The 26,776-nt window shown below is 38.6% G+C and overlaps 1 protein-coding gene across 1 annotated transcript in view; it reads left to right on the top strand.

The window, feature by feature from the left end:
• NELL2 (neural EGFL like 2) overlaps positions 1–26,776 on the top strand; it is a 335,374-nt gene that overhangs the window by 288,260 nt on the left and 20,338 nt on the right. The window contains exon 18 of the mRNA XM_024575537.3: positions 19,389–19,529. Coding sequence (XP_024431305.2) covers positions 19,389–19,529 — 141 coding nt within the window. The remainder of the gene's footprint in view (positions 1–19,388; positions 19,530–26,776) is intronic.

Raw genomic sequence — 26,776 nt, forward strand, 5'->3', positions numbered from 1 at the left:
TCTATTTTTAAGGATGAATTCACCAGAGTTCAACAGATGTTTACTGAGGGCTGCTGTATGCCGAACTCTATCCTAGGAATAGAGACACTCAAAGGTGCAGGCTCTCTGAGGGCTGTCATTTGGAAGCTGCCTAGGTGTCCATCAATGGGTGAATGGGCAAAAAAGATGTGGTATAAGGCATACCTCATTTGACTGCACTTGGCAGACATTGTGCTTTTTACAAATTGAAGATTTGTGGCAGCCCTGCATTGAGCATTTTCTCACTTCATGTCTCTGTCATATTTTGGTAATTCTCACAATATTTCAAACTCTTACATTATTATTACATTTGTTACAGTGGTCTGTGATCAGTGATCTTCAGTGATGCTATTGTAGTTGTTCTGGGGTGCCATAAGCCATGCCCATATAGGGCAGGGGCACACTGAATTGATAAATGGTGTGTGTGTTCTGATGGCTCTATGCTGACTGGCCAGTCCCTCATCTCTCTCCCTCTCCTTGGGACTCCCTATTTATTCCCTGAGACACAACACTATTGAAAATAGGTCCATTAATGACCCTGAAATGGCCTCTATTTGTTCATGTTTCTCATTTTAAATCAAAAGCTAGAAATGATTAAGCTTGGTGAGGAAGGCATGCCAAAGGCTAAGATAGGCCCAAAGCTAGGCCCCTTGCACCAAACATTTAGCCAAGTTGTGAGTGCAGAAGAAAGGTTCTTGAAGGAAATTAAAAGTGTGACTCCAGTGAACACATGAATAATAAGAAAGCAAAACAACCTTATTGCTGATATGGAGAAAGTTTTAGTGGTCTGGATAGAAGATCAAACCAACCACAACATTCCCTTAAGCCAACGCCTAGAGCAAGGCCCTTACTGTCTGCAATTCTATGAAGGCTGAGAGAGGTGTGGAAGCTGCAGAAGAAAAGTTTGAAGCTCACAGAGGTTGGTGTGTAAGGTTTACAGTAAGAAGCAGTATCCATAACATAAAAGTTCCAGGTGAAGCAGCAAGTGCTAATGTAGAAGATACAGCAAGTTATCCAGAAGCTCTAGCTAAGATAATTAATGAAGGCAGCTACACTAAATAACAGATTTTTCCATGTTGATGAAACAGCCTTCTATTGGATGAAGATGCCATCTAACACTTTAATAGCTTAAGAATCAAAGTCAATGCCCAGCTTCAAAGCTTCACAGGACAGGCTGACTCTCCTGTTAGGGGCTAATGCAGCTGGCAATTTTTAGCTGCATTAGCCCCTAAGAAGATCTTAGGGCCCTTAAGAATTATGCTAAATCCACTCTGCCTGTGTTCTATAAATGGAAAAAACAAAGCCATTTGTTTGAAACATGATTTACTGAATATTTTATGCCCACTATTAAGAACTACCACTCAGAGTAAAAGACTTCTTTCAAAATATTTCTGTTCATTAACAATGCACCTGGTCACTCAAGAGCTCTGATGGTGATGTACAATGGGCACCATGTTGTTTTTACGCGTGTGAACACAACATCCATTCTGCAGCCCAAGGATCAAGGAGTAATTTTGAATTTGATGTCTTATTATTTAAGAAATATGTTTCATAAAGCTATAGCTTATAGAGAGAGCGATCCCTCTCATGGATCTGGGCAAAGTAAGTTGAAAACCTTCTGGAGAGTATTCACCATTTAGAACATTTGTGATTCAAGGGAAGAGATCAATATATCAACATTAACAGGAGATTGGAAGAAGTGGATTCCAACTCTCATAAACGACTTTGAGGGGTTCAAGACTTCAGTGGAGATACTAACTGCGGATGGGTGGAAATAGCAAGAGAACTAGAAGTGGAGCCCGAGAAGGTGACTGAATTGCAGCAGTCTCGTGATAAAACTTTGGCAGATGAAGAGGTGCTTCTTATGGATGAGCAAAGAAAGTGGTTTCTTGAGATGGAAACTAGTCCCAGTAATGTTGCTGTGAAGACTGTTAAAATGACAACAAAGAATTTAGAATATTATACAAACTTAATTGATAAGGCAATGGCAGGGTTTCAGAAGATTGATTTCAATTTTTAAAGAAGTTCTGCTGTGTGTCAAATGGTATGAAACAGCATCATGTGTTATAGAGAAATTGTTCATGAAAGGAAGAGTTAATTAGTGCAAATTTCATTGTTATTTTTTTCATTTTTAAAAGATTTTATTTATTTTTAGAGAAAAGGGAAGAGAAGGAGAAAGAGAGGGAGAGAAACATCAACTGGTTGCCTCTCACACGCCCCCAACTGGGAACCTGGCCTGCAACCCAGGAATGTGCCCTGACTGGGACTCAAACTGGTGACCCTTTGGTTCACAGGCCGGCACTCAATCCACTGAGCCACACCAGCCAGGGCATCATTGTTGTCTTATTGTTAGAAATTGCCACAGTCACCCAAACCATTAGCAACCACCACTCTGATCAGTGAGCGGCCACCAGCATGGACACAAGACCTTACCAGCAAAAAAGCTTATGACTTGCTAAAGCCACAGATAATGATTAACATTTTTCAGTGATAAAGTATTTTTAAATAAAGTATGTACATTGTTTTTTAGCCATAATGCCATTGCACTTTTAATAGACTGCAGTATAGATAAGCAACTTCTATATGCATTGCAAACCCCAAAATTTTGTGTGACTCACTTTATTACAATACTTGCTTTATTTCAATAGTCTGGAACCAAACTCACAATGTAGTTGAAGTATGCCTGTATGTACATACAATGGAATATTATTCAGCTATAAGAAAGAAGGAAATTCTGTCATTTGAGACAACACGGATAGGTCTCGAGGACATTATGCTAAGTGAAATAAGTCAGATAAAAAGGAAAAATACTGTATAATATCATTTAATATGTGGAATCTGAAAATAGCCAAACTCATAGAAACAGTAGAATGATGATTACCAGGGGCCGAGAGATGGTGGAAATGGGGAGGTTTTGGTCAGAGAGCACAAACCTCTAGTTAGAAGATGAACAAATTCTGGAGATCTGATGCACAGCACTGTGACTAGTTAATAATATACTGTATTATATACTGGAAAGTTGCTAAAAGAGTAAATCTTAAATGTTCTCATCACAGAAGAGAAATGGTAATTACGTGATGTGATGGAGATGTTAGCTAATGCTATGGTGGTAATTATATTATAATATGTAAGTGTATCAAGTCACCGCAGTATATACCTTAAATTTATACAACGTTACATATCAATTATACCTTGATAAACATGGGGGGAGACTAACAGGCATGCAACTGACTATGATAAGTTCAACATTAAGTTCAGCAGGAGAACTAGAACCCAGAGAATTGGAATGGCATCCTGGATAAATGGGACCTAGGAAGAGAATTGCAAATACGATTTTGATGAGCCAAGAGGAGGGAATGTGTGCTCAAGAAAGAAGGAGATTTAAAGGCAAAATCACGGAGGCAGGACAGTCCAGTTCACGTGTAGGGAAGGAGAGGTCAGTGCAAGCCCCGGAGCATCGGACCTGTGGAAGGGACACCGCGGGAGATGAGCCGGAGGGCCTTGACCAGCTTCTGGAGACATTCACTATGTGAGGGGTGCATATGTGCTACTCTTCCAACCCATTCTGGTTTTATGTGTAAACTCCATACCCTTAGCATAAATCTTCTTAAATTATAAAAGAAACATATATTTAACAAGATTTATAAAAGGAAAAAATATGCAAAAAAATAATCTCTAGTATTACAACTTGGAGCTAATGACTATCTTATTCAACATGAAGTACATGTTTATCAACTAGAATAATGTTTTGTCCATAATTTTAATTCTGCTTCTTTTCATCTGACATTTATCTTGACTGTTCTTCCATGTCATTAATTTTCAGAAACATCATTTTAACAAGCTGGATAGCATTCCATTTTATGTACATATGCCTTAATTTAATCACTTCCTCATCACTATGAATTTAGATCACTTCCTTTGCTCAAGCAGCTGAAAAATGAGATAGCACAGATGAAATTAGACTTCTGATTGCTTCCATTGTTGACCAAGGCACTGGGATTACTAGGACAAACTTCTTACCGAACCCCCTTATAACCTTGGACCCTGCCTCTCAGCAGCCGCAAGATGAAGTCCTGGGGAATACTTGTTACCACAAAAAACAAGTAGCTTGTGGTAGCTCCATTCATATAGATATTTTTTTTCCTTTGGGTCCCTTCAAATCATTTCTTCAACCACTATTTAAATATAAAGATGACGGAGAGGGAGATAGGGTAAATAATGATGTCAGAGAAACTAGATACAAAAGAGAGATAAAATATCTGGCACTTAGTAGCCAAACAACTGTCAGTCACCTTCTCCCTTCCTGCTCCCTTCATTATCTAGGATAATCATAAAAATGTGGGCTAAAGGGTGTTTTTTTTTAAAAAACTACATTGCCCACGTACACAGCCAGGCAGAGTGCATGAGATTAGACACTTAAGATTGGAAACCCTTTGGTCCAGCACTTGGTGTTTCCTTAGGGATGAAATCGGATTGTGCAACTGATCTGATTGGTCATGAAGAAATAGGCTGTCAAAGGAAATAAAAACATAGCTGGTCTGGAAGAAGTTTGATTACATTGTGAAGCATCAGTGGCCTTATATTGACAGGACCAAGCAGTGACCATCCATCTGTGTGGTTAAGAGGTTTTTAGAGCTCTATAAAAGAGCAAACCTGTCTTTAAGAAACCCATATTCTATTTAATTTAATTGTATTTGGAAGGAGTTATGGCTTGCTCAATTTTTTTTTCTTTTTGGTATTTTTTTCCCTTCAGTTATCTATGTGGGAGAGATGTGATGTTTTGTTACTGGCTGAAAAACCTGTGTTAGGCTACTGGGTGTTTCAGCGGGGATGGAGGCAGTTCCAATAAAGGCTTTGACCGCAGACAGTCTGTCCAAGCTCTGGCACATGCTCAGAGCCACCAGAAGCCGTCCGTCAGCACCCTTCATGGTGAGGACCCACTCAAGGTGCTATCAGACGGCTTCTTACTCAGATACATGGACACCGTGGCATTCCATTTATGTGTTCATCGACATCCGTGAGCTCATTTCCCTTTCAGGGCAATATTTCTTGTGATGTAAGTTTGTCAGTTGACTTGAAAATAAATACAGAACAGCTAGTTTGACTGTTGTCTTGCCAGTCCTGCAATGCCGTTCAAAGCTCATTTTCCTGAATAACCAGTTAGTGAGCTCATCAAAATTCATACAGCCTTTTGTAGTGTTATATTAATAATTAGAAAACTTGCAGTAAATTATTACACAGAGACACTCTAGCCCTCTTATTCCTCCTGGATAGTTTGAGAAAATCAACTTTCTTTCCCTTCTGAAAATGATCTTGAGGTAGATCAAGTGGACGGGCTAATCCTTGCTGTTAGAAAGTAGGTCAGGGAAGCACAGGCACTAAGATTTTCCTATTTTTACCCTGATTAAGAGCAGTCTCCTTATTAGTGTAGAGCTAGCAGATGCTTTACATTAACGTTATCTTGGGAGCCTGATTATAATATCCAATATATGAAAAAAGCATGCCTATTTTTAAAGTAGGTACTTGATTACAATGTAATAAATGAGTAAGTGGTGGAAGTAATTGGCTAGTATTTGCAGGAATAAATCTGGAAGTTTCTGCTTAGCCATGCTTTTACTCTAGTGGCCTAGTTTCTGTTGATCAGAGGTTCAGGATGAGATAATATTTTTATTCTGAATTCACATATTTCTTCATCTGTAATATTCCTATGGGCCACATAATATATATACCTTATATCTGAGTTATTTATGCTAATACTATGTCTTTTTTATTAGACTGTGAGCTCTTGAGTAGGTCTCCATAATGTCTACCAGATTTTTTTATAGACATTTAATATATACTTGTTAATAAATAAGTAAAAGTATTCTAAGTCTCATATCCTACACATTTGCTACCTTGTAAAAGGGAAGAAGTTGTGAAGATTTTTCAGTTCTAAGAAGTTTTCAGAATTCCGTTTTATTAAATGCTGGTTTCAGCTTGTTGCTCACACACCAGAGGGAATTGGAAATGCCCCCTGGCATCGATGGCAGCCTTTTCTTCTTCCTTGACACTCCCTCATCCCTTGGTTTTGGTGGTTAAATTTGTGATCATCCCATCTCTCTGCTAACAATTCCTCCTTGTGTTCCTCTTCCTTTTCTCTCCCCCAGTCTTTTCCCTAAGGACTGTCCTTGGTTCCTTCTTGTCTCTCTATAATTTTAACTTTAGTTGTTTCATCCGACCTGTTCCAATTTTAGTAGCACCCTGTAGCATCAATTCTGATTATGTTATCCGCATGTCTCCAGTCTTCATATCTTTTTCCAGAGTTTCTGTCTCATTTTTCTTTCCACCTAGACATCGCTACTAGCATAATTGCTGTCATATTATATTCAATATTTCTAAAGTGAAGCTCCTGAATGTTCTTTAAAAATGTCTTTATGTGTATGGAAAGAACATAGACACATGGTTAAAAAATACCAAACAATGTAGAACTTGGAATGAAAAGCAATAGTCCCTTGACTCACTTCCTGCTCACTTTCTAGCAGTCTTTATAAAGGGACTTCCAGAAACGGGAAAATGACCTGAAAGAATAATTTCTCATATCTCCCAAAGATGGTGCATGACTAGTATGATACCAGCTTTTCAGGCAGGTTCATTCATGACTTACCCAGGATGCCTAAGGACATCAGCACTTAATTCTCTCAAGAAATTGCAGTTGAGACAAAGTGCTAGGAGGGACCACTTTCAGTTCTTCTGATATGACTATACTATGCTTTATTTAATTAGTCAATTTTAGACATTACAGAAAGAATTTTGGCTGAGATAGATGACAGCTTACCTCCCTTACCTCACTACCTTTTCATTCATTCTAACGTGTTACCTTTTCAGCATTCAGCAATATATATGTTTCACCTTCATTTTTTGTTTTATCTACCATAGATAGTTTTTTTTATTCTTCACTATCTAAAATAAAGAAATCGGTTCTGCCCATCAGCTGCATCTCCCAACCTGTCTTCCGCTTTCTTCCAACTTCCCTCTCCCAACTTCTGTCTTTTTATATTTCAGGGTGAATATATATTCAGTATCCATCGTGAACTGTCCCATGCCCTCTATCAATTGGATCTAAGATTGAAAACTCCACATTGTTCATGTCATTGTGACCATGTAAATATTGTTTACTAGAGAGACAATAGTACACAGGGGAGAACAAAAGTAGGTTTACAGTTTTTTGTTTGGAAAATAATACAATAACTAATAAATAATAGTATAAGAATAAACTCTGTTTTGCATACTCACAACTGTAAACCTGCTTTTGCTCTATCCTGTACATAGTATTCATCATCTTTAAAAGATTTTATTTTATTCCTGAAGTTTCTAATTGATAATCATTTTTATTTTGTACTTCATCATACATTAATTATAAAAAATTAGCTCTTCATTATATTCTTCTAGTCTATAGACTTTCGTATTAGTCTACATTCAATCCAGAAAACAGAGCTCTACAAGTACTATGGGAATGAGGGGCTTTATCTGAAAGTTAGGGTTCACAGGTGTGGGAGGGTTGGAGGAGTGAAGGCCTGAAAGGCTACAGCCAGAGGACTGGGGAAACATTCACTGAGCAGTTCAGATGGCCCCATTAGAGCTGGGGAAGAACCAGAGCTCACAGGAATGAATCAGCCACTGATTGCCATGACTTCGAAGAACAATGGCTTCTTCTTAGCTTCCTTCCAGCGATTTTCCTGAGTTTCTCTAATTATTAAACATTAACACAAAATCATTCAGGGAAAGGGCTCTGGGAAATGTACTCCCCAGACCTAGAAATAGAAAATGGTTGATAACAGTGTATATCCCCTATGGCTTTTCCCCAATCTATTTCCCTCCTAACATCATTCCTGAATGGGAGATAGGATCTGAGCAGAAGTGTGGCACAATATGACACATATCTTATTTTATTTAAGTTTATTATTGTTGTTGTTCAGCTACAGTTGCCCCACTCTTTTCCCTGTTGCTCTCCCCTGCCCTGCCCCTCCCCACTCCCACAGTCAGTCCCCACTCCGTTTCTATGCCCATGAGTTCTCTATTCAAATACCACATGATCTTACCTGCAAGTGGAACCTAATCAACAAAACAAGCAAATGAGCAAACTAGAAACAGAGACATGGAAATAAAGAATGATCTGACAGTGATCAGAGGGGAAGGAGGAGGGGAATAACAGGGAAAGAAGGGGAAGGGGCAAGTCAAGGAACATGACATATATTTCAAAAAGATCATCTGGCTGCTGTGACATCTGAATGGACTATGGGAGGGAAACAGTGGCACCAGGGATACTCATTAGGCTGTTATATTAGCTCAGGTGGGATGAGGGAGACACGCATGGCAGTGGTGACCACGAAGGCCATGAACATGATGCTTCGATTCTGGGTACGCTACGAAGACATTACCAATAGGGTCTGCTGGTAGATTTGATAAAGTGTATGAGAGAGAGAAAGCAGGAAGAAAGCTAAGGTTTTGCCTAAGAACTGGATGGTATTGCCATATTCTGAGATGGAGAAGATTTCAGAGGGAGCAGGTTGGTGTGTGAGTGGAAGTATTGAGTGAGAAATTGAATATACACGTCGGGAGGAGAGGAGAGAGGTCTGGGGTGAAAATGTAAGTGAGTTAATATATTGTTTTCCTAGAGCTGCTGTGAAAGAGGGTATCACAAACTGGGTGATTTAAAGTAGTAGGAAATCATTATCTCAGAGTTCTGGAGGCTATAAGTCCAAAATCAAGGTATCATCAGGGCCACGCTCCCTCTGAAGGCTCTAGGAAGAGTCCCTCCTTGCCTCCCCCGGTTTCCAGTGGCCCCAGACATTCTTTAGCTTGTGACCATGTAGCTCCAATCTCCGCCTCCATCTTCACATTGACTTTCTTTGTGGCTCACTCTGTTTCTTTAAAGAACACCAATCATTGGGTTTAGGGCCAACCCTAAATCCAAGATGATTTCATATTGGGAGCTGTACTTAATTATATCTGCAAAAACCCTATTTCCAAATATGCTCATGTTCTGAGTTCCAAATAGACATGAATTTTGTGGGAATGCTATTGAACCCACTATAGACATTGATAGTTTGGGTACTTAAATCCCTAGTACTGGATAAAATCACGAAGAAGTTAGTAGATAGAAAAGATCTGAGAATAGATTTCTGGGGAACTTAAATTTTGGAGATTGAAAAGATAAGATCTGGAAAGAAGACCAAGCTGTAGAGGCCATTGAGGTAAGAGGAGACCTGAGAAAGTGGTATTTCCTTGAGAAGTGAGGAAAGTATTTCAAGGAGTGATGAATTACTGATGTCTTTCTCTGTCTTGTTTCAGTCCTTTATTTATTGGACTATATCATCAGCAAAATCTTTTTTTTAAAATAGTGCACGGGACATAAACTTTCTAAGGAGTTACATGTCTTAAAATATCTTTATTCTGCTTTCATAAATATTTGAAAGTTTTGCTGGGTATAGAATTCTAGGGTAAAATCATTGCTTCACTGTCTTATAGCCTAACAATGCTGCAAGTGAGAAAAATGTTGCCAGGCTGATTCTCATTCCTTTCCATGTAAGCTGTTATTTCCCTTCTGGAAGATATTCAGATTTGTATTTGTATACTTACTGTGAAATGTCACAGCGTGTATTTAGATGTGGGTTTTTGTTTCATTCATTTGAGAGACAGTACTGTGTATGAGATAAGGGTTTGACCTCTGTACTAGGGGTGTCCAACCTTTTAGCATCTCTGGGTCACACCGGAAGAGGAATTGTCTTGAGCCACACATGAAATACATTGTGACACATAATCACAAAAAAATCTCATAATGTTTTCAGTACATTTGCGATTTTGTGTTGGGCCGCATTCACAGCCATCCTGAGCTGCATATGGCCCATGGGCCGCAGGTTGGACGCCCCTGAGAGCATCTGAGTTCAAAACCCAGTTTTGCCCCTCTATGCTCTGAAGAAGAATTACTTACACTCTCAGTGGCTATATTTCTTCCTCTTTAAAATGTGTGTGGGAGGTGGGCGGTGATAATATTTCCTACATCATGGGACCGCTGTCAGCATTCAATGAGTAGATGTAGGTAACTGCAAGGAACAGTCGCTGCCCCTTAGTGAGCCATGGTGAGCACTGAGCATCATGGCGTTAATTATTACCTGGAGACTTTGGCAGGGCCTTTTAATCTGAAAACTACAGTTCTGTGAAAAGTTCTTCAATTACTATTATTTTTAAAGATATTTTCCTTCCACTGATTTTTCTCTTGGTAAGAAATGTCTCTTTAATCAGAGATTTTATGGTTTTGTATTTTTCATGTAGTTTCCATATGTTATAGTTTCAATGATACTATTTCTACTTGATTTTCCCAGCTTTATATTATATTTAAAATTTTCAGCTATCATGTTTTTAATTCCCAAGAACTGGCTTCTTATTCTCTGAATATCCCTTTTCTAGCACTGTCCATTTTAGGGATGAAAGAGTCCCTCAGATCTATTTGAAGAAATGTTTTAAGTTCTGTTTTATGAATTATTTCTATTTCCTTCAGGGTTAGTTTTTCTGATGGTGTATCTTTGTTACTCATTTGTATTGTTATAAACTTTTCCAAAGCATTTGTTGTTTTATGGTTTCACGTGTATGTTGTAAGAGTGAATAAATAGAAGAACTTAGTTTGAGCTTTCCTAGGAAGCTAACATTTGTTGACTGGCGGACTTATAATAGGTGAACTCACAGGGAGCCAGTTATTTACGCTTTGAGATCTCTAAACACTGGAACACAGGGTCCTTGTTCTGAAGGACGACAAACCTTGCACTAGATGCCCTTGTTGTCTAAAGGTGTTTCGCTTAGTTATTTATTTTTTCTACAGAAGAATCATTCATTCTGGCTTCAGGGGTAATTGCTTTCTTTCAGCAGTTTGCTGAAGGTGAGAGGAGGTGGACGGGTTGATTATTCATCAGTAGACTTTTAATTAACCCAGCTACTTTCAGCTCCACATCTCAGCGGCTTTCCGTGGTATTTCCAGCCTGTTCCGAATCCATCAGGGCAGGCCATGCAGCATCAGCCGTAGCACCACATCCTCGCAGACAGTATCCGGGCTCTGCCTTCCTGTGCTCTCACTCTCCCAATGCACCTGTATTCTGTTTGCTAAGAAAAGACAATAATGTATTGAATGTCCTTTTCTGCTGGTGATGTTTTTCCTTCTGTCTTTGTTTATCCTTTGTTCTTTTAACACAATGCTTGAAAGACTGGGAGGAAAAGGAGATTTTTTAAATGTTTTTAATCAGAAGTGTTGATCTGCTCTTTTTGTTAAAAATATGTGTATATACATTTATTTGTAATGAGCACATTCTTGTCCATTTAACATTGTAGCCAATGTTTTGACGTAAATATTTTCAGTCAGTTGATAAATGTCATCTTACCATCTTCTTGCATCTCAGTGAATGCTTTCAAGCTGACACCCTGCCTGCATTCCCCCTTGGACTTGGCGGGGCACAAAGGTGGCCTGGTGAGCGTGCCTCTTAGTTACCCGATATTACAAAAGATCACTCATTCATTTAGCAGACGTTTCTGAATCTCTAGCCATGTATTAAGTTCTTTGCTAGGTGTTCTCAAGATGCAGTGAAAAACCAAAAAATACGGGAATAGACGCTGCACATATGAAGCTTACACAAAATGATAAATGTTAAGTTATTATACACATTGATATTTCAAACTGTTGTAATATGAAGGAGCTTTTGAGAGTGAAGGAAATGTTTTATATATTAATTATGATACTAGTTACATATCAAAACCCATGAGATTGCTGCTAATGTTGGATTTCGGTGTGAGGATCTAATGTGTGCCATGGAAGCTAAAGTTGATAGCATCGTACTGTGTATCTGAAGTTTGCTAAGGGAGTAGAACTTAACTGTTCTCATACCACTCCCCCCCAAAAGATAAATATGTGAGGTGATAAAAGTGTTAGCTAACTCAATGGGGGATCCTTTCACAACATACCAAACCAAATCACCACATGATACACTTCAAATATCTTACTAGTTTGTCAATAATCCCTCAATAAAGTTGGAAAAGTAAAGTTGTTTCTTTTTTTTAAAAAAAAGGCAAACAATTTTAGGAATAAATCCAGGCAAAATATGCATAAGACATCCTTCCCAAAACCTACAAAAACTCTAAAAACTATAAAATGTTAGAGAAAGGGGAAATATATGATGTGTATGGATTAAAAGATTCAATGATGTTAAGATGTCAGTATTCCCAAAATCAATCTATAGAATCAATACAGACTTTCTCTTCCCCCATTTTTATTTTATTTTGTTTTACTAGTAAGAGATTCATAAACTGATAAACAAAAAGCCCAAAGAATTGAGGTACTTTTGAAAGGGAAGAACAACAGGGAAGACTTTCTCCAGAATTGAAGTTATTCTAATTAAGTCAGTGTAATATTTGCAAGTTTAGAATAAAAAAATCTTGCCATAGTTGCTGTAAGGACCACATGCGGTAGAGTACAAAAAAACAATGAGTGGTAGGAGATCTAACATAGCCTTTCGAGTCAAAAAAGCCTTCCCCAAGAATGTTAATTTTAGTATGAGACACAGACAGACGAGAAGTAGATAACTAACTAGATGAGGAGATGAGAAAGCAAGAACATTCTAGGTAATAGGGACACCATATGCAAAGGCTCAAGGAAATAAAGAAATGATAAAATAATAATAGTCCAGGAACCACACACAGAGACAAAATCAGGTTGTCTCGACCTTTTTCTCTGCATAGTATGTACCCAGACATGGGGCACGTGAACTTGACTCGTGTGACGTCAACACCAGGGGACATGAAAGAACCTTGTATACTGACTAAATAATAACCATTTGGGGGGAAAATACATGCTTCTTTATCCCTATTTCCACTGCTTTTATCCCCTACCTAAAATATTTTATTACCTCTTTCTTAGACAATGAAAAACAGCCTCAGAAGGACAGGAGACTGCCTCTAGTCTTGCTCCGCCCTGTCTGGTCAACACGTGGGCCCTGCCTCTTTCTCCCAAAGTGCACCTTCGACCTCCTCCCTCCACTGTTCACTTTTCAGTGGCTCCCAGTTGTCCACGGAAGCAGCGACTTTCTCTGGCCTAAATGCCACCTGTAAAGCTATATTTCCCTCTGCTCCTTTTCACATAATCAAATGACGAGTAAATATACTTTATAAACTCTGAAGGGCTATTTTAGAGGTGGAGATGGAATTTGTGCATGTTATCTTCCTGTTATGACCCAGTTGAGAAAAGTAGTTGACAGCAAATTACTGAGAGACAGAATTATTTCTACTTCAAAAACGGAAAACTCAGAGGGGTTTGTAAAATATTCAAAGTTACACAGCTAACAAGCCAAAGAGCTCACATTAAGATATACACTGAGATATCTCAAAGCAAGAGCTGTTTCTGATTGGCCAGGTGTTGGTCTGAGAGGCAGCCTAGCATGGGAGAAAGAGCACTAGACTTGGAATTGAAATAGTTCTGGTCTATTGTGTGACCTTGGCAATGTATTTGCTCAAAATATAAGGACAAGAATATGGTTGCTGTGAGAGCTAAGTGATATAATGATGAAATTATGCTTTTTTAAAAGAACAGTTACTAACTTCCTAATTATGAACTATAAAGTAATAAAAATGTTCACTAAACCTGCAATGTCATCACCCAACTTGTGATGAGGACATTGTGATTTTAAATATTTATTTACATATGTTGTTATATTTTATTTTCAAAATATTCATTTGAGAACATCAATCTTGTAAAAGTTTGGACGACATTTTATGTCTAGATCTGGCAGAGTTATTAAAAATAATATAACAGTCAAACGAGTTTGCACTGCTTGAGCACTCACATCTGTTAAATGCTAAAAGCAGATGCGCGCCCCGCCCCCAGACCCAAGCTCAGCAAAAGAGGGAGGGAAATGACCTTGGGATTAAAAAAATGCTGCACATAATCTGGACAACAAATAATCCACCTGTGGGTAATCAAGAGTTGATTAACTGTTTTGAGTATGTTTTATTGCCTGCTGTTTATCAATATAATGTAGCTACCAGTGCACAGGATAATGACATAAATAGTCCAAGTAATATTTTTATGAGAAATAGTGTCAGGGTTTATTAATGATAAACAGTAGGAAAGACAGTACTCATTATTTGACTTTGCCATTAAAAATAATGTGCTCGCTTTTTAAAAATTGGATTTTTTTGTATAGAAGAGCAACTAATCAGTTTTCTTTTAGTTTTAAAGGAGAGCAGGTTAAACTAATGATTAGGGTCTATTTTAAGTATGAATAATTCTAGACACTTGCACTTTTTATTGTTCTTAGTCATTTTATTCTGATAGAAATAACTGTTACTACGCATTAGAAAGAGATTACACTCACGTCTCTCATTTTGTAACTACATTTAATTTTACAAGGAAATAATCCATCACTTTCTAAAGTGACCCTTTAAATGCAATGGAAAAAGCCATTTTTGGTAGCTCGCTCTGCAGCCAGCTGTCTGTGTGCCCTTGGAGAAGGCCCACAGCCTTAGTCTCCACACCAGAGGGAAATGAATAAAATGAGACTCTGAATGGCGTGTGTGAGCTTCTTAGTATTCACGCATTTTCCTTTCCTGGATTTCTGCTTGTTGCTTTGTTTTTAATGATTGTCTCAAAACGTATGTGCCTTCCAGTTTTATTCGCTAACTCTATTTTGATCCCTGGAGTATGACGGCTGCTGATGGCTGTTGTCGGATGGCTGAGTGTCTTTTGAACTTTAGATTCTCTGTGCTGTGGGGCAGCATCTTAATATCGTCACTGGCTGGCTGGTCTAAATGTAGCTACTAAAAAAGTCCTCATTGTCCCTCAGGAACTAGAAAGTACTTCCTCTCTAAGATATAATACAGTATAATGAAATTATGGTTTTTCATAAAATTTATTTTTAGTTGTTTGCATAATGTGCCTACAGATTTAAAAAGTTAGGTCCTTAAAATCAAGACTAAATCATATGGGCTTCTACACTGCTGTACTATCTTTTTGAATACTTTTATTCAGTTTTGAAAGAAATATGTTCAAACTTGGTAGTTCATGCGTGAAATAAAGTATTGTAATGACATTTTTCTCCTCTAGGTCTAGTGTTCTCTGTATATCTAACTCAAGTAAAATTTGGTTTTAACTGACCTAAAGAAAGTACCCAAGAAATAATTTTTTTCAATTTCTTTACTGTTTTCTGTTATTACACAATATGTAGAGCATAGTATGTGTGCATCCATGTGGTATAACTCAGTAATACCCACAGCTGTGTATGGGTAAATATACTTAATTCTTAAATTGTGGATCAAATTTCAGTTCTTCGCTTGCTGAGTATTTATTTACTGAGCAACTAAGTCCATCAAATAACTTACAGATGAGGGTGTTTGCTTTATCTCTGACTTTAAAAAGAGGCGGGAGCCAGACAAGCTTACCTTCTGGTGAGAAGTGCATACTTTCACAATTTAAGCACACTTTCATTTCCTGTTGACTTTCAACGAAGTAGAAAAGTTTGCATAAGCAAATCAAAATGATCAGAAACATGGAAATGTAAAATGAAGCAAAATATTTTATCTGACTAGTTTTTCTTCACTAACCTATATGGTAACAAGTAATATATACTTTGAACTTTAACACGTGTATGGGGGGGCGCAGAAAAAAATGGAATTATCTTCCAGAGGGTGGGCCCCTTGTAATACAATACAGGCTTCCCCCACTAGGTGAGTGTTCTAGGAACCCATCTGTATCAGTACTGGGCTCCTAGATACAGGAACCCAGTATCGTTGTGTGAGAGGCTGCGTTCAGCTTCGTGAATTTTTTTTGAAGACTCTTTCAACACGTTTGCCCACTGCATGATGGGTGATTTACAAGCATACCTGCCCCCACAGCACTGAATGTTCAGCAGTTTTTGACCAAAAACAGCATGATCCCCATGCCCCACCCTCCCTATCCACCTCATCTCACCCTGAGTGACATTTTTTGTTTCCCTGGCAAAAAATAAAAAGTCCTCAAAGTGGAACATTTTGCCAATGTGGAAGAAGGAAAAGAAAAAAACAGCAGAAGAAACAAAAAGGCATCAAAATCAATGAGTTCAAAAACTGTTCTGAGCAGTGGAAAAAACGTCTCAATAGGTGTATTTCGTCAAATGGAGGGACATTGACTTTTAAAGATGTGAGAATAAATACACAATTTTTTATAAATAAATTCTGGTTTAGGGTGTTATTTTGTAAACTGAGTCCTATTTTACATAAATTAAGTGATTTCTCTACCTAAGGAATTACTCAGAAAACCTATCTGAAATGCCAATAAATGTTTCGTATCTTGGTGTTTTCAAAACTCCAGTCGTTTGTATCCTCCTTCACAATTTTTGTCATGTTCATATGCCAGTGTTTACTTAGTGTTGTTTCAGTAATCTGTCTCCCTCTAAAATGTAAATTTTGCTACTGTGCTATTAGTATCACTTGCTATAAATGGAAGTAATTCAGAGACATAAATATGTAGCCATTAAAATAAAGGATATTCATGTCATCACCTAATACCATACCAGAGGTGATAAATATATAGTATCTAGGAAAAAAACTGTTCAGTGTGGTTATAAATTTAGATTTTTCACAAATTTAATTTTCTTAAACACTGTTTAGATAGATAATAAACCCAGGCAGGGCAAAAATCACTTCTTGTTGGTGTACCCTTGTTTCCCCAGCACTTCGTACTTGGCCCATAACATGTATGCAGTAAAGAGTGAATGGTGAATTAACAAGTGACAAATATATTTGTGTATTCATCTTCCAAAATATTGCTAAGTAATGATTGCATGATAAAATAATACTCAAACTGTATATGAGAATACATTATGGCCAATATATGTTGTATCTTCAGTCTTCAGAAACTGAGTAATATAATACACAGCAATTCTATTAACCTTAATGAGCATGTTGATAGATCAAGGAAAGTTGCTGTATTGTTCATTAAAAGAAGTGGGGTTGAGACAGTATAGGAGTAGGCATCAAGAGTGATGAGAGAAAATAAGAAATGAAAATTGAAATATATACTATGTTTTGCCATGTATAGTGCATACTTTTTGCCCAAATTTTTGAGGGAAAAATAAGCATGTGCATTATATGTGGGTATAATGATTACATATCATGGGTATAATATAATAATCCTGTGTATAATACACACAAAATGTGGATGTACATCATACACAGCAAAATATATCATATGTGTCCTCTATGTCACAGGATCTGAGGTAACCCTGCAACTGTGTTCAGGCAAGAAAAAAAGGACTAAATTAAAGGCTTAATCTATAGATGTAAGAGTGGCTTCAGTGGAGAAGGCTCTGTCCCATTAATGGTTACTTCCAAATCACCAGCATTAATGACCAAAATCTTCTAAAATGAGATATTCTAAGCATAACACTCATAGCCTTCTTCCAATAAACTCACTTGTAAAGTTTAAATTTCAAGCTATTTCTTTTGTCCATACACTCAAGAATGCTATAATCAATTTTCTGCATCATTTGGGTTGGAAGAAAAGACTGTACAAAGCTGAATGAGCATAGCATTTTAGTCTCATTTACAATTGGGGTTCATCAGTTAGAGAGGCCTCTGAAATATAAATAGGCCATTTCATAAAACCTATGAGGCCTTAGCAAATGGAAGCAATCCACTTGTATCCGGGAGTCAGTGGTTAGCCGACTTGGCCACGGACAATTATTGTGACAGCAGTAACTCCTGACAGTAGGAATTGACTCTTCAGAAGAGGAACCACAGAGGCAAAAACACTCATAGTTCTGAAATAATGCAAAAATTTTGCAGTAATATAAAATATATATTTTTGGCCTATTACCTAGTCTAAGAGAACAGTTTGCACCTCGTTTTAGTGAAGGAACTCTGGGACTATTAGAAGTAAATGAAGGATGGCCTATTTCTTCTTTTTCTAAAAAAATACACTTTATTTATTTATTCAAAAAATTGTCTTTCAAAGTTGAACATAGGAAAAGAGGAAATTTTTTTTAAAGTGAAAGGAATATATACTTCCAAAACTTTGGAGTTAGATGAGACTGGGCTAGGAAGGAGGCAGATTCTGCTGGGCTGGAGAGGACTGTCTTGGGGGAAGGGCTGTGAAAAGCAACCGGATTTCCCTTCAACACGAGGGACATCATTGTGCCTGGTCCCTGCAGCGGGAAATCAGATGCAGGTGCGGGAAGCACTGGGCTGTTGAGATGGCAGTGGGGTGCATGTGACTCTGGCAGCTGCAATGGTGCAGTGCCATCCTATCACTCAGCAGAGCCTGCGTCAACCCCAAAGCCCAGAGGTGTTTGAGAGGAAGGGGGCACTCCGTAAGGCAGCTCTGGGAATTACTTTTCTCTCTACGAGCAAAGGAAAATGCTTGGGTGGGGTGAATGTTCCAATTATGCCGCAAATAGAACAAGGAAAATAAAGGGCTCATCCTGTTCAGGAATAGTAGTAAGTGACTGGGGGAAATATATGAGGTTCAAGATACCTAGCTCTCTTTGTTGAGAGAATTTTGCCAATTTTAGCCTGTGTCTACTTGCAGGCAGCCACGAACGAATGTATAGGTGACCTTCCTAAATCCCATGTAATCGTTTTACCTCATTTTCTTCATTTGTCTGATATGCTACCTACATGGCAAGATATTTTGGGGGTTGAATGTGATAATAGATGTGAAACCTATTAAAAAGTGACACAATGGTATATATTTTCAGAATATGAAGTATATTAATGTGTGAATGCAGTCGGCACATATTGATGATGAATGATTAGGCTGTAATGGGGTTTGCTGATAGTAATAAAAGACCCTAAAAGGTCAGTGGCTTAGAGCAAAAATGTCAATTTCTTGCTCATATAGTATGTCCATTCCAAGTAGAGGAGGAATGTGCTCCACACCACTGTTACTCAGGAACTCGGGCTGCTGACCTTCAGAGCCTCTGAAGGTCACTGGTCACGGTGGTAGGGAAGAATACGTGCACACCCCACACCGAATCTTCAAGGCTCTTCCTAGCAGTGACACATGTCTCCCTAATAAGCTCTAGGAAGCCCCGTGGCAATCCTGGCTTGTGTCTAGAAGAGCTGGAAGTACTTGGTGAGCAGTGCTAATGGCGATCACAAATGGTTTCTTTTGCAACAGAGAAGCTGTCTAGGTGTTTCTCCTGTTCACAATACCACTCCGTTCTTTCTGCATAGCTCCCAGTAACCAAGTAGACTTTCTCGGTCTTATGTTTTCTCAGTTCTTAGGATTTGCTGGCACTAAAATGTTAGTAGGATGGTTTTTGCGTCTTTGAGATAAGAGCAGTAATTGTATAACATCCCATTTTTGTTTTCTTCTCCAGACATCGATGAGTGCTCCGATGGTTTCGTTCAGTGTGACAGCCGCGCCAACTGCATCAACCTGCCTGGATGGTACCACTGTGAGTGCAGAGATGGCTACCATGACAATGGAATGTTTTCACCCAGCGGGGACTCGTGTGAAGGTCAGTGCGGGAGAAGACCTAGAATTTAAGAACTCCTCTTGAACCTGAGGAATATACAGTAAGATGTAAATAGTAGCCATTGACCTAATCTTTTAGTTGGTGATTTTTGCTGTGTGTTTACACAGCAGTGATTGCAAACATGTCAAAATGTAAGTGGTGCTTGCTAATTATGATCATTTGATTTTTAGATCATTAAAATTTATGGCACTAACCTAATTCTTTGTGTTTACTTGCAACCATGGAAGGGTGTTTTAGAATGAATAAACCCATAGTAGCAGATAAATTTCTGAATGGAAGCATGCAAAAATATGACCCAAAAAGAGCTAGAAAAATAGATGATGAAAGCAGGATAGAGAGAAAAAGAAGGTAGAGGAAATATGGTGATAATAAGGCCAAGTGTAAGATACACAATATATGACACTCTGGGCTACTCCTAACATATCACTGGCCCAGCAAAGGAAGAGATGGTCAGGGAACGCTGAATGTTGAATAAAGAAGATATGGGCCCTGCTTGAAAGATTTCAATCTCATAGGAGAGGAAAACTCCCCCAGATTACATTCTATTATTTACCATGAATTTTGGAATATTTCCAGTGAATTGGCAAACAACTCTGCTTCTCTACACTTTCTGTTAAGGGGCACAATTTTTAGAGAGCAGGCAGCGCCTAGTGAATAATGGTCAGGGAAACCTCCCTCACTGAAAGGATTTGCCATCATCCTTCCAGTTAGGCACAGGAATGGAAAACAAATGTCAAAAAGTCATTATTTTCTCCATTCGCATTTACACCATCATAGAGTAACAGCCTGAGAGAAAAATGTGGCTAAAATGACAAAGTCAATGAAAACCTTGGAGACTCTAATTTAACAGCACTTGACACCTAAATGATAAGATGCCTTTTATCCTTGTGCCTCAAAAGGTTTTCACTGGGAGAAACATGAAGTAGACTTGGGTGATAGATGCCAAAGCTCCCAGCATGCTTTGACAGCAGCTGCAGAGCTCTGGACCTTGAGCAGAGGGCCATCTGAATTTTTATGTAGGAATGGGAATACTATTGCTTTAGCAGGGGCTAAAACCTGGCATTTGCAAGTAACCGCTTACCTGTGGTCTGAGGGTTTTACCCTGCACTTGTTCGTGTTCCAGTGAATACTTCCAGCCCCGTAGAGAAAGCCAAGAACCACACTGCAGTTCAAGAAGCAGATCAAACAGTGTGACTTTCTTCTTCCCTGAGAAACTGTTTAGCTTACATTCTATAGTATATTATGAGAAAGAGGGCTTCTTTTTGTCTTTTAAGTTCACATTAAAGGATGAATATAAATAATGTGATTATAAATAACTCAAACCATATAGAAATATTGTGTGTGTGTGTACTGAAAATGCATCTTTATTTCATCCCTTTCTACCCCATCCTTTCCACTTCTCCTCTTGGGATAACCTTTGTTTCATTTTGTGTGGGACCTTTGCACACCGTTTTCTGAGCATCAGAACACAAATAGAATAAACACATACCTCTGCTATTGCACTTTACATTCGTAATTGTGCTTACTGTGTTTTAAATTTGTGACGACAAATCTCAAGAGGGTGGTATTAAAGAAGCATAAAAAATTACTTCCAAATTTAGTAGCTGAAAACAGCAAAAATTATCTCATAGCAGCTTAGGTGTAAGCTTCTGGTTCAAGATTTCTCATGAGGTTGCAGTTAAGTTGTTGACCATCTTGAAGGCTTGTCTGGGGTGGGGTTGGAAGGAATGGGACTCTATTTCCAAGATCACTCTTATGGCTATTGGCATGCCTTATTTCCTTAGCACCTGAACCGCTCCACAGGGCTGCCTCAAGATAGAGAGAGGAGCTGGCTACCCAGAGTGAGCAGCTCAAGAGCGGGCAGGTGCTTAAGACAGAAGCCATAGCTTTTTTTAAAAAAATTTTTATTGTTATTCAATTACAGTTGTATGCCTTTTCTCCCCATCCCTCCACCCCACCCCAGCTGAACCCACCTCCCTCCCCCACCTCCACCCTCCCCCTTGGTTTTGTCCATGTGTCCTTTATAGTAGTTCCTGTAATCCCCTCTTCCCCGCCCCCCCCCCCCCCGCTATTGTTAGATTGTTCTTAACTTCAATGTCTCTGGTTATATTTTGTTTGCTTTTTTCTTCTATTGATTATGTTCCAGTTAAAGGTGAGATCATATGGTATTTGTCCCTCACAACCTGGCATAACTTTTTTATAACTTAATCTCAGATGGGACATTTCACCACTTTTCCCATATTCTGTTCATTAGAAGTGACTCAGTAAATCTACCCCCCATTCTAGAGGATAGGATTATGTAAGAGCCTAAAAATTCAACGCTGAGGGTCATTGGGGGTCATCTTACAGGCTACCTGCCAGGGCCATCAGCATTGTGCAGCATTCCTACTTTATGTCCTTAGGAACTTTCCCCGGCAACTGGTGATCCAACCATTTCATACCTCCCCCCACTTCCTCTAAGCTTAGATATCACTTCCTTTCTCTTCATTTTCTGTTGATGCCATCCTTCTTATTTAACTGAGAAAGCAGAAGTACCTCACTTCTACACCAGGAGCTGCACTGGCTAACTCTCATTTATGTCTGTATCTACTGCTTTCACAGAATGAAGTTGCATTGTCCTGTCAAAAATTAAACCCTCCATTGTACCTTGCGCCTCACCCCCTCTTGCCTCCGTGAGGTCTTTGCCCTTGTCCTCTCTCCATTCTCTTCCATACTATACTCTTTTCCTCCTGCATCATTCTTATTAGCAGAGAAAGAGCCTGGAGTAGCACCCACCTTTAAAACATAAAACAAACAAAAAGTAACTTTCCTTGACACTACCAGATTCCCCAAATATTCCCCCATTTTTCTACTCCCCTTTAGAGCAAAACTCTTTGAAAGAATTGTCTAGTCTTGTTATCTCTGCTTTCTTGCTTCCCAGGAAGCTTGAGTCCCAGGGCTCCGGGGAATGCCCTCCTTTCAAGATTACTAACAATTTCCATCTTGCCAAACCCATTGGTCAGTCTTTTGCTTGATGTCTCAGCCCTTTGGCCCAGATGATCATTCCTTCCTCTTAAAATAACTTCCTTCACTTGGCTTTGAGGACACCACTCTCTCCTGGCTTTCTCATAAACCTTACCGCTTCCCCCTTCACTCACCAGCGGAGAGTAAAACCCAAACCCTAACAATGGTTTACAAAGGCCTGCATGATGTGGTACTTGGCTTTCTTGATACTTCTTAGATAAACCAAACCGATTCCCTTTTCATGTATTGTTATTTTTGTCTGGAAAGTTCTTTCCCCAGATCTTAGCATGCTTCATTTTAAATTTAATTTCTCTTTCTTCTAAAATGCTTCTTGAGGACTCCCAGTTTAAAATAGCATCTTACCCCTGATGTTATTCAGTGACCCTGTTTCACTTTTCTTCATACAGGTTATCGATTCTCCTGAAATGTTTGTATATATTAATTTGTTTCCTTGCTCATTCTCTGCTATAGAGCATAACTTCAGGAGTCATAGACTTTGTTTGCTTGTCAGTCATCAGTGTCCACAATAGTTCTCACATAATAAATGATATATTTATTTTTCTAATAAAAAAGATTGAGGTACATGATAGATGGTATTTTAATTGGAAGTGTGTTAGGAATATAACCTATGTTAAAATAGATATATAGGCCCTGGCTGGGTGGCTCAGTTGGTTGAGCATTGTCCTGTACACCAAAAATATTGCTGGTTTGATCCCCAGTCAGGACACATACCTAGGTTGCGGGTTTGATCCCTGGTCAGGGCATGTACGGGAGGCAACTGATCAATTATTTTCTCTGACATCAATGTTTCTCTCTCTCCCTTCTCTCTCTCTATAAAAGCCCATAAAAATAGCCTTGGGTTAGGTTTTGTTTTGTTTTGCTTTTAAAGTATGTATATAGTATGATTTATAGTCACTATGTTAGAAGTAAATATATGTATAAATAGTAACGATCAGGACAAAATATAATTAGTACATTCACGAGTGTTCAGAAAATAAGAATGAAAATTAAACTAGCCATTAAAGTAACACATAATAAAGTTGAAGATAGGGAAGTAAAATATTCTGAGATGCTTATGGAGAAAGGGCTTTTCAAGGAAATGCCATAGACACAGGAACAGTGGAAATTGTTATTTTTTAAAAACCACAATTCTGGAATGATGATTCTTCTGTTATCTTCCATTAGAATTTAATGATTATCACAAAAAAATACAGTTCTCCTTCATGACAATGTACTCTTTCAGAAAACAATGTGCTCTGAAGGATTCTTTTAAAAGAACCCACCTATGTTATATATATATATATATATATATATATATATATATATAAAGACTAAAATGCTTCTTCTAAACATCTATCCATTTACTGCAATTTCAGTGATTTGTGGAATTGTAGGAAACATTAGTTTGTAGAAGATGCAGGTTGAAGAGTATGATCATTTCTGAGCAGGTGCCATGTGTCTGCTGCTGAACAACAACAAAAGCACTTGGAGGCGGACAAAGCCACAGCGGTGCATCTGCAGTCACTGTGAAGTGTGAGATCCATCCTGGCAGACACCAACACAGAACTGTGCACTATTTCGCTGTTGTTTAGGCTTCAGTTGCGCAACCTGCAGGCACATGCTTCTAAGCTGCATTCGTACAAAGCGTATGCTGTTTTGCTGAGCCCTTTATCTCCGAGGTGTAGACATTAAATCCCAGGTAACGTGCAGGGTAACACTTTCCTTGTCCATGTCACCGTTGCTCCTGCGCCCCTAAAATAGTCTCTCTCTGAGCATAAAGCCCAGTTTTTTCTCACATACTATCTTATTTTCATGTCCACATTTCACTTCACTGCTTTAATTTCAGGATTATGTTTAAGCTTGGTGAGGTGTTTTGAACTGGTAAGATGAAAAAAATGTTTATAGGATCGCATCTTTTTAGCATTATGTTCAAACTAAACACTATAAATCGTTAACCTAAATCTAAAATAAGGACAAAATGAGATGAATCAGTCCAATTCACATCAACACATAGTTACTGAGTATATGCATTGGTACCTGGAGGTGCTTTGCCAGGCGTCCGCTGAGCACAAATATAAGGAGGGTGGTCCCTGCTCCCAGCTTGTAGAAGAGATAAAATATGTAGAACAAAAACTGTTAGACTAGATAGAATGTGGTGGGGTTTTTAATAAAGGAGAAAGCTACAAGGTTAAAAGTCATAAATACTTGACAAAAAAATATGAATTCAGGACTGTGAGGAAACAGAGAGAAATCATTTCCTGTTTGGGATCAAGAAAGCCTCGAGTATCTAGCATTTGTTGTAGGGCTTCAAGTATGGGGTGGTTATTGGCAAGTTGAGATGGAGAAAGAGTGCCGGGGAAGGAAGTAGCTTTAAATAGCTCACAAAGAAGTTTAAGCTGGAGTCTGAAGGACAATTTTTGAGAAAGTGGATGATGAAAATATATTTTCACTGAGTTCATATTTCAGCCCAGTCCTTTTTCTGAACTCTAGCCCCATATATCCAATTATTTACGGGACAGCTCCACTTGGAAGCCCAGAGGAAAGTGTAATTCAATGTTCTAAACAAATTCATGTCTTTCCTCAACCCTGTTACCACTTCCACTCCTCAGCAAAATCTTGCTTTTCTCTCTGTAAATATTATCAACCACATTTTCCAGCCCAGAAATCTGAACATCGTTCATGATCCCTCCCTCTCCCGAATCTTTGTAGCCAGCAAATCACTAAGTTGCTTCAACATTGTCATTTCTTTCTTGGATGATTCTGTCTTCGTTGTTTCTTTCTATGCGTCCCCAGTGCCACTGTTCAGCACAGCCCTGGGTTTAGGAGCACAGACCTGCAGCCGGATGGCGTGGGTTCTCACGTGGGCTCCCTATACCTGACTGACTGGTGACCATGGGGAAGTTACACAGCACTGCTATGCCTCAATGTCCTGATCTGTACAAAGGGGATAGTAATTGTACCCTCCATAGTTGTGGTGAGGATTATACGAGCCATTATATGAAAGCACTTAGAATCTGGTAATACCAACTACCATGTAAGAGTTTGCTTTATGATATGGCAATCTCTTGCCTGGACTACTGAAAGAGCCTGCTGATTGATCTCCTGGCTCCAAATTCTGATCCACTCAAATTCCTTTCCCAATATGAAGCCAAAGGAAGCTTTCTAAAAAGGATATCTGATTGTGACATTTTTTTTTTGCAATTCTGTAAAATGACATTATATGGTGTTTATGATAAAATGCAACTTTTCTTAACATGACCTTTACCTGGGCCCTGAGTACCTCTTTAGCTGCATCTTTACTTACTCTGCTCTCCTTGGACGATGAATTGTACCAGCCTCAGTGGCTCTAAATGCTGTGCCTTCACACGTGCACTTGCCTGGACTAGACCTCTTCTTTGAGGGGCTAGAGCTTATTCAGAGTGTCGTCGCCACACCTGGGGAGTATGTACGTGGGCAGAAGACAGGGCCTAAAGAGCTACCAAAGAAGCATGTGACAAAAAGTGAGTAAAGAATATTTGTCAGGGAGGGGGAATGAACTGTGTCAGGGGCTGTGGTAGGTCAAGTTAGAACACAGCTGAGACGTGACTAGTGGATATAGCAGCAGCATTTTCCCAATAACTCACTAAAGGGGTTATCGGTATTTTTACAGTTAGAAATTTTATATACCATAGTAGGCTTTTCAAAGCAGAATATAGAAGCAGAATGTAAACCCTTTATAAATATGTAATTTAGGAACCAAACACTACAATAAAACTACATGTAAAACTGAATTCCAAAAAGCCTGTACTACCATTCAATCAAGAATATTCTCTGCAGTGGGGGAACCCAGTGTAGAGAAGCAGAAAAGACGAGTTTGAATTAATTCAAATCCCACTGGACAACAAAAGGCCATGATTAATCCATTATGATATTTTTGCCTGCACATTTCTCCATGCATGACAAGTACATGTCAACCACTGTTGTGAGCAACATTTTACTCTCTTTTTTTACTGTAATTGTTCTTTGTTTAAGAGCGTGGATGTCCCTGGACATCTCTTCTTTGTCTTCTGCAGCAAATCCAAGGCCTCTCTCTGCCTTTAAGGGGGGAAAAAAAAACCCCATGATCTTATATCAGAGTTTTTATTTTAAATGTCAGGCAAAATGAAAAGATTGTAAAAATCCAGCTATTGATTTCCATTGATGAAATAATGTCATTAAGAGTATATTCAAAGGACTATGTAATAAGA

The sequence above is a fragment of the Desmodus rotundus genome, chromosome 3 (assembly GCF_022682495.2).
Source record: "Desmodus rotundus isolate HL8 chromosome 3, HLdesRot8A.1, whole genome shotgun sequence".
Lineage (NCBI taxonomy): Eukaryota > Metazoa > Chordata > Mammalia > Chiroptera > Phyllostomidae > Desmodus > Desmodus rotundus.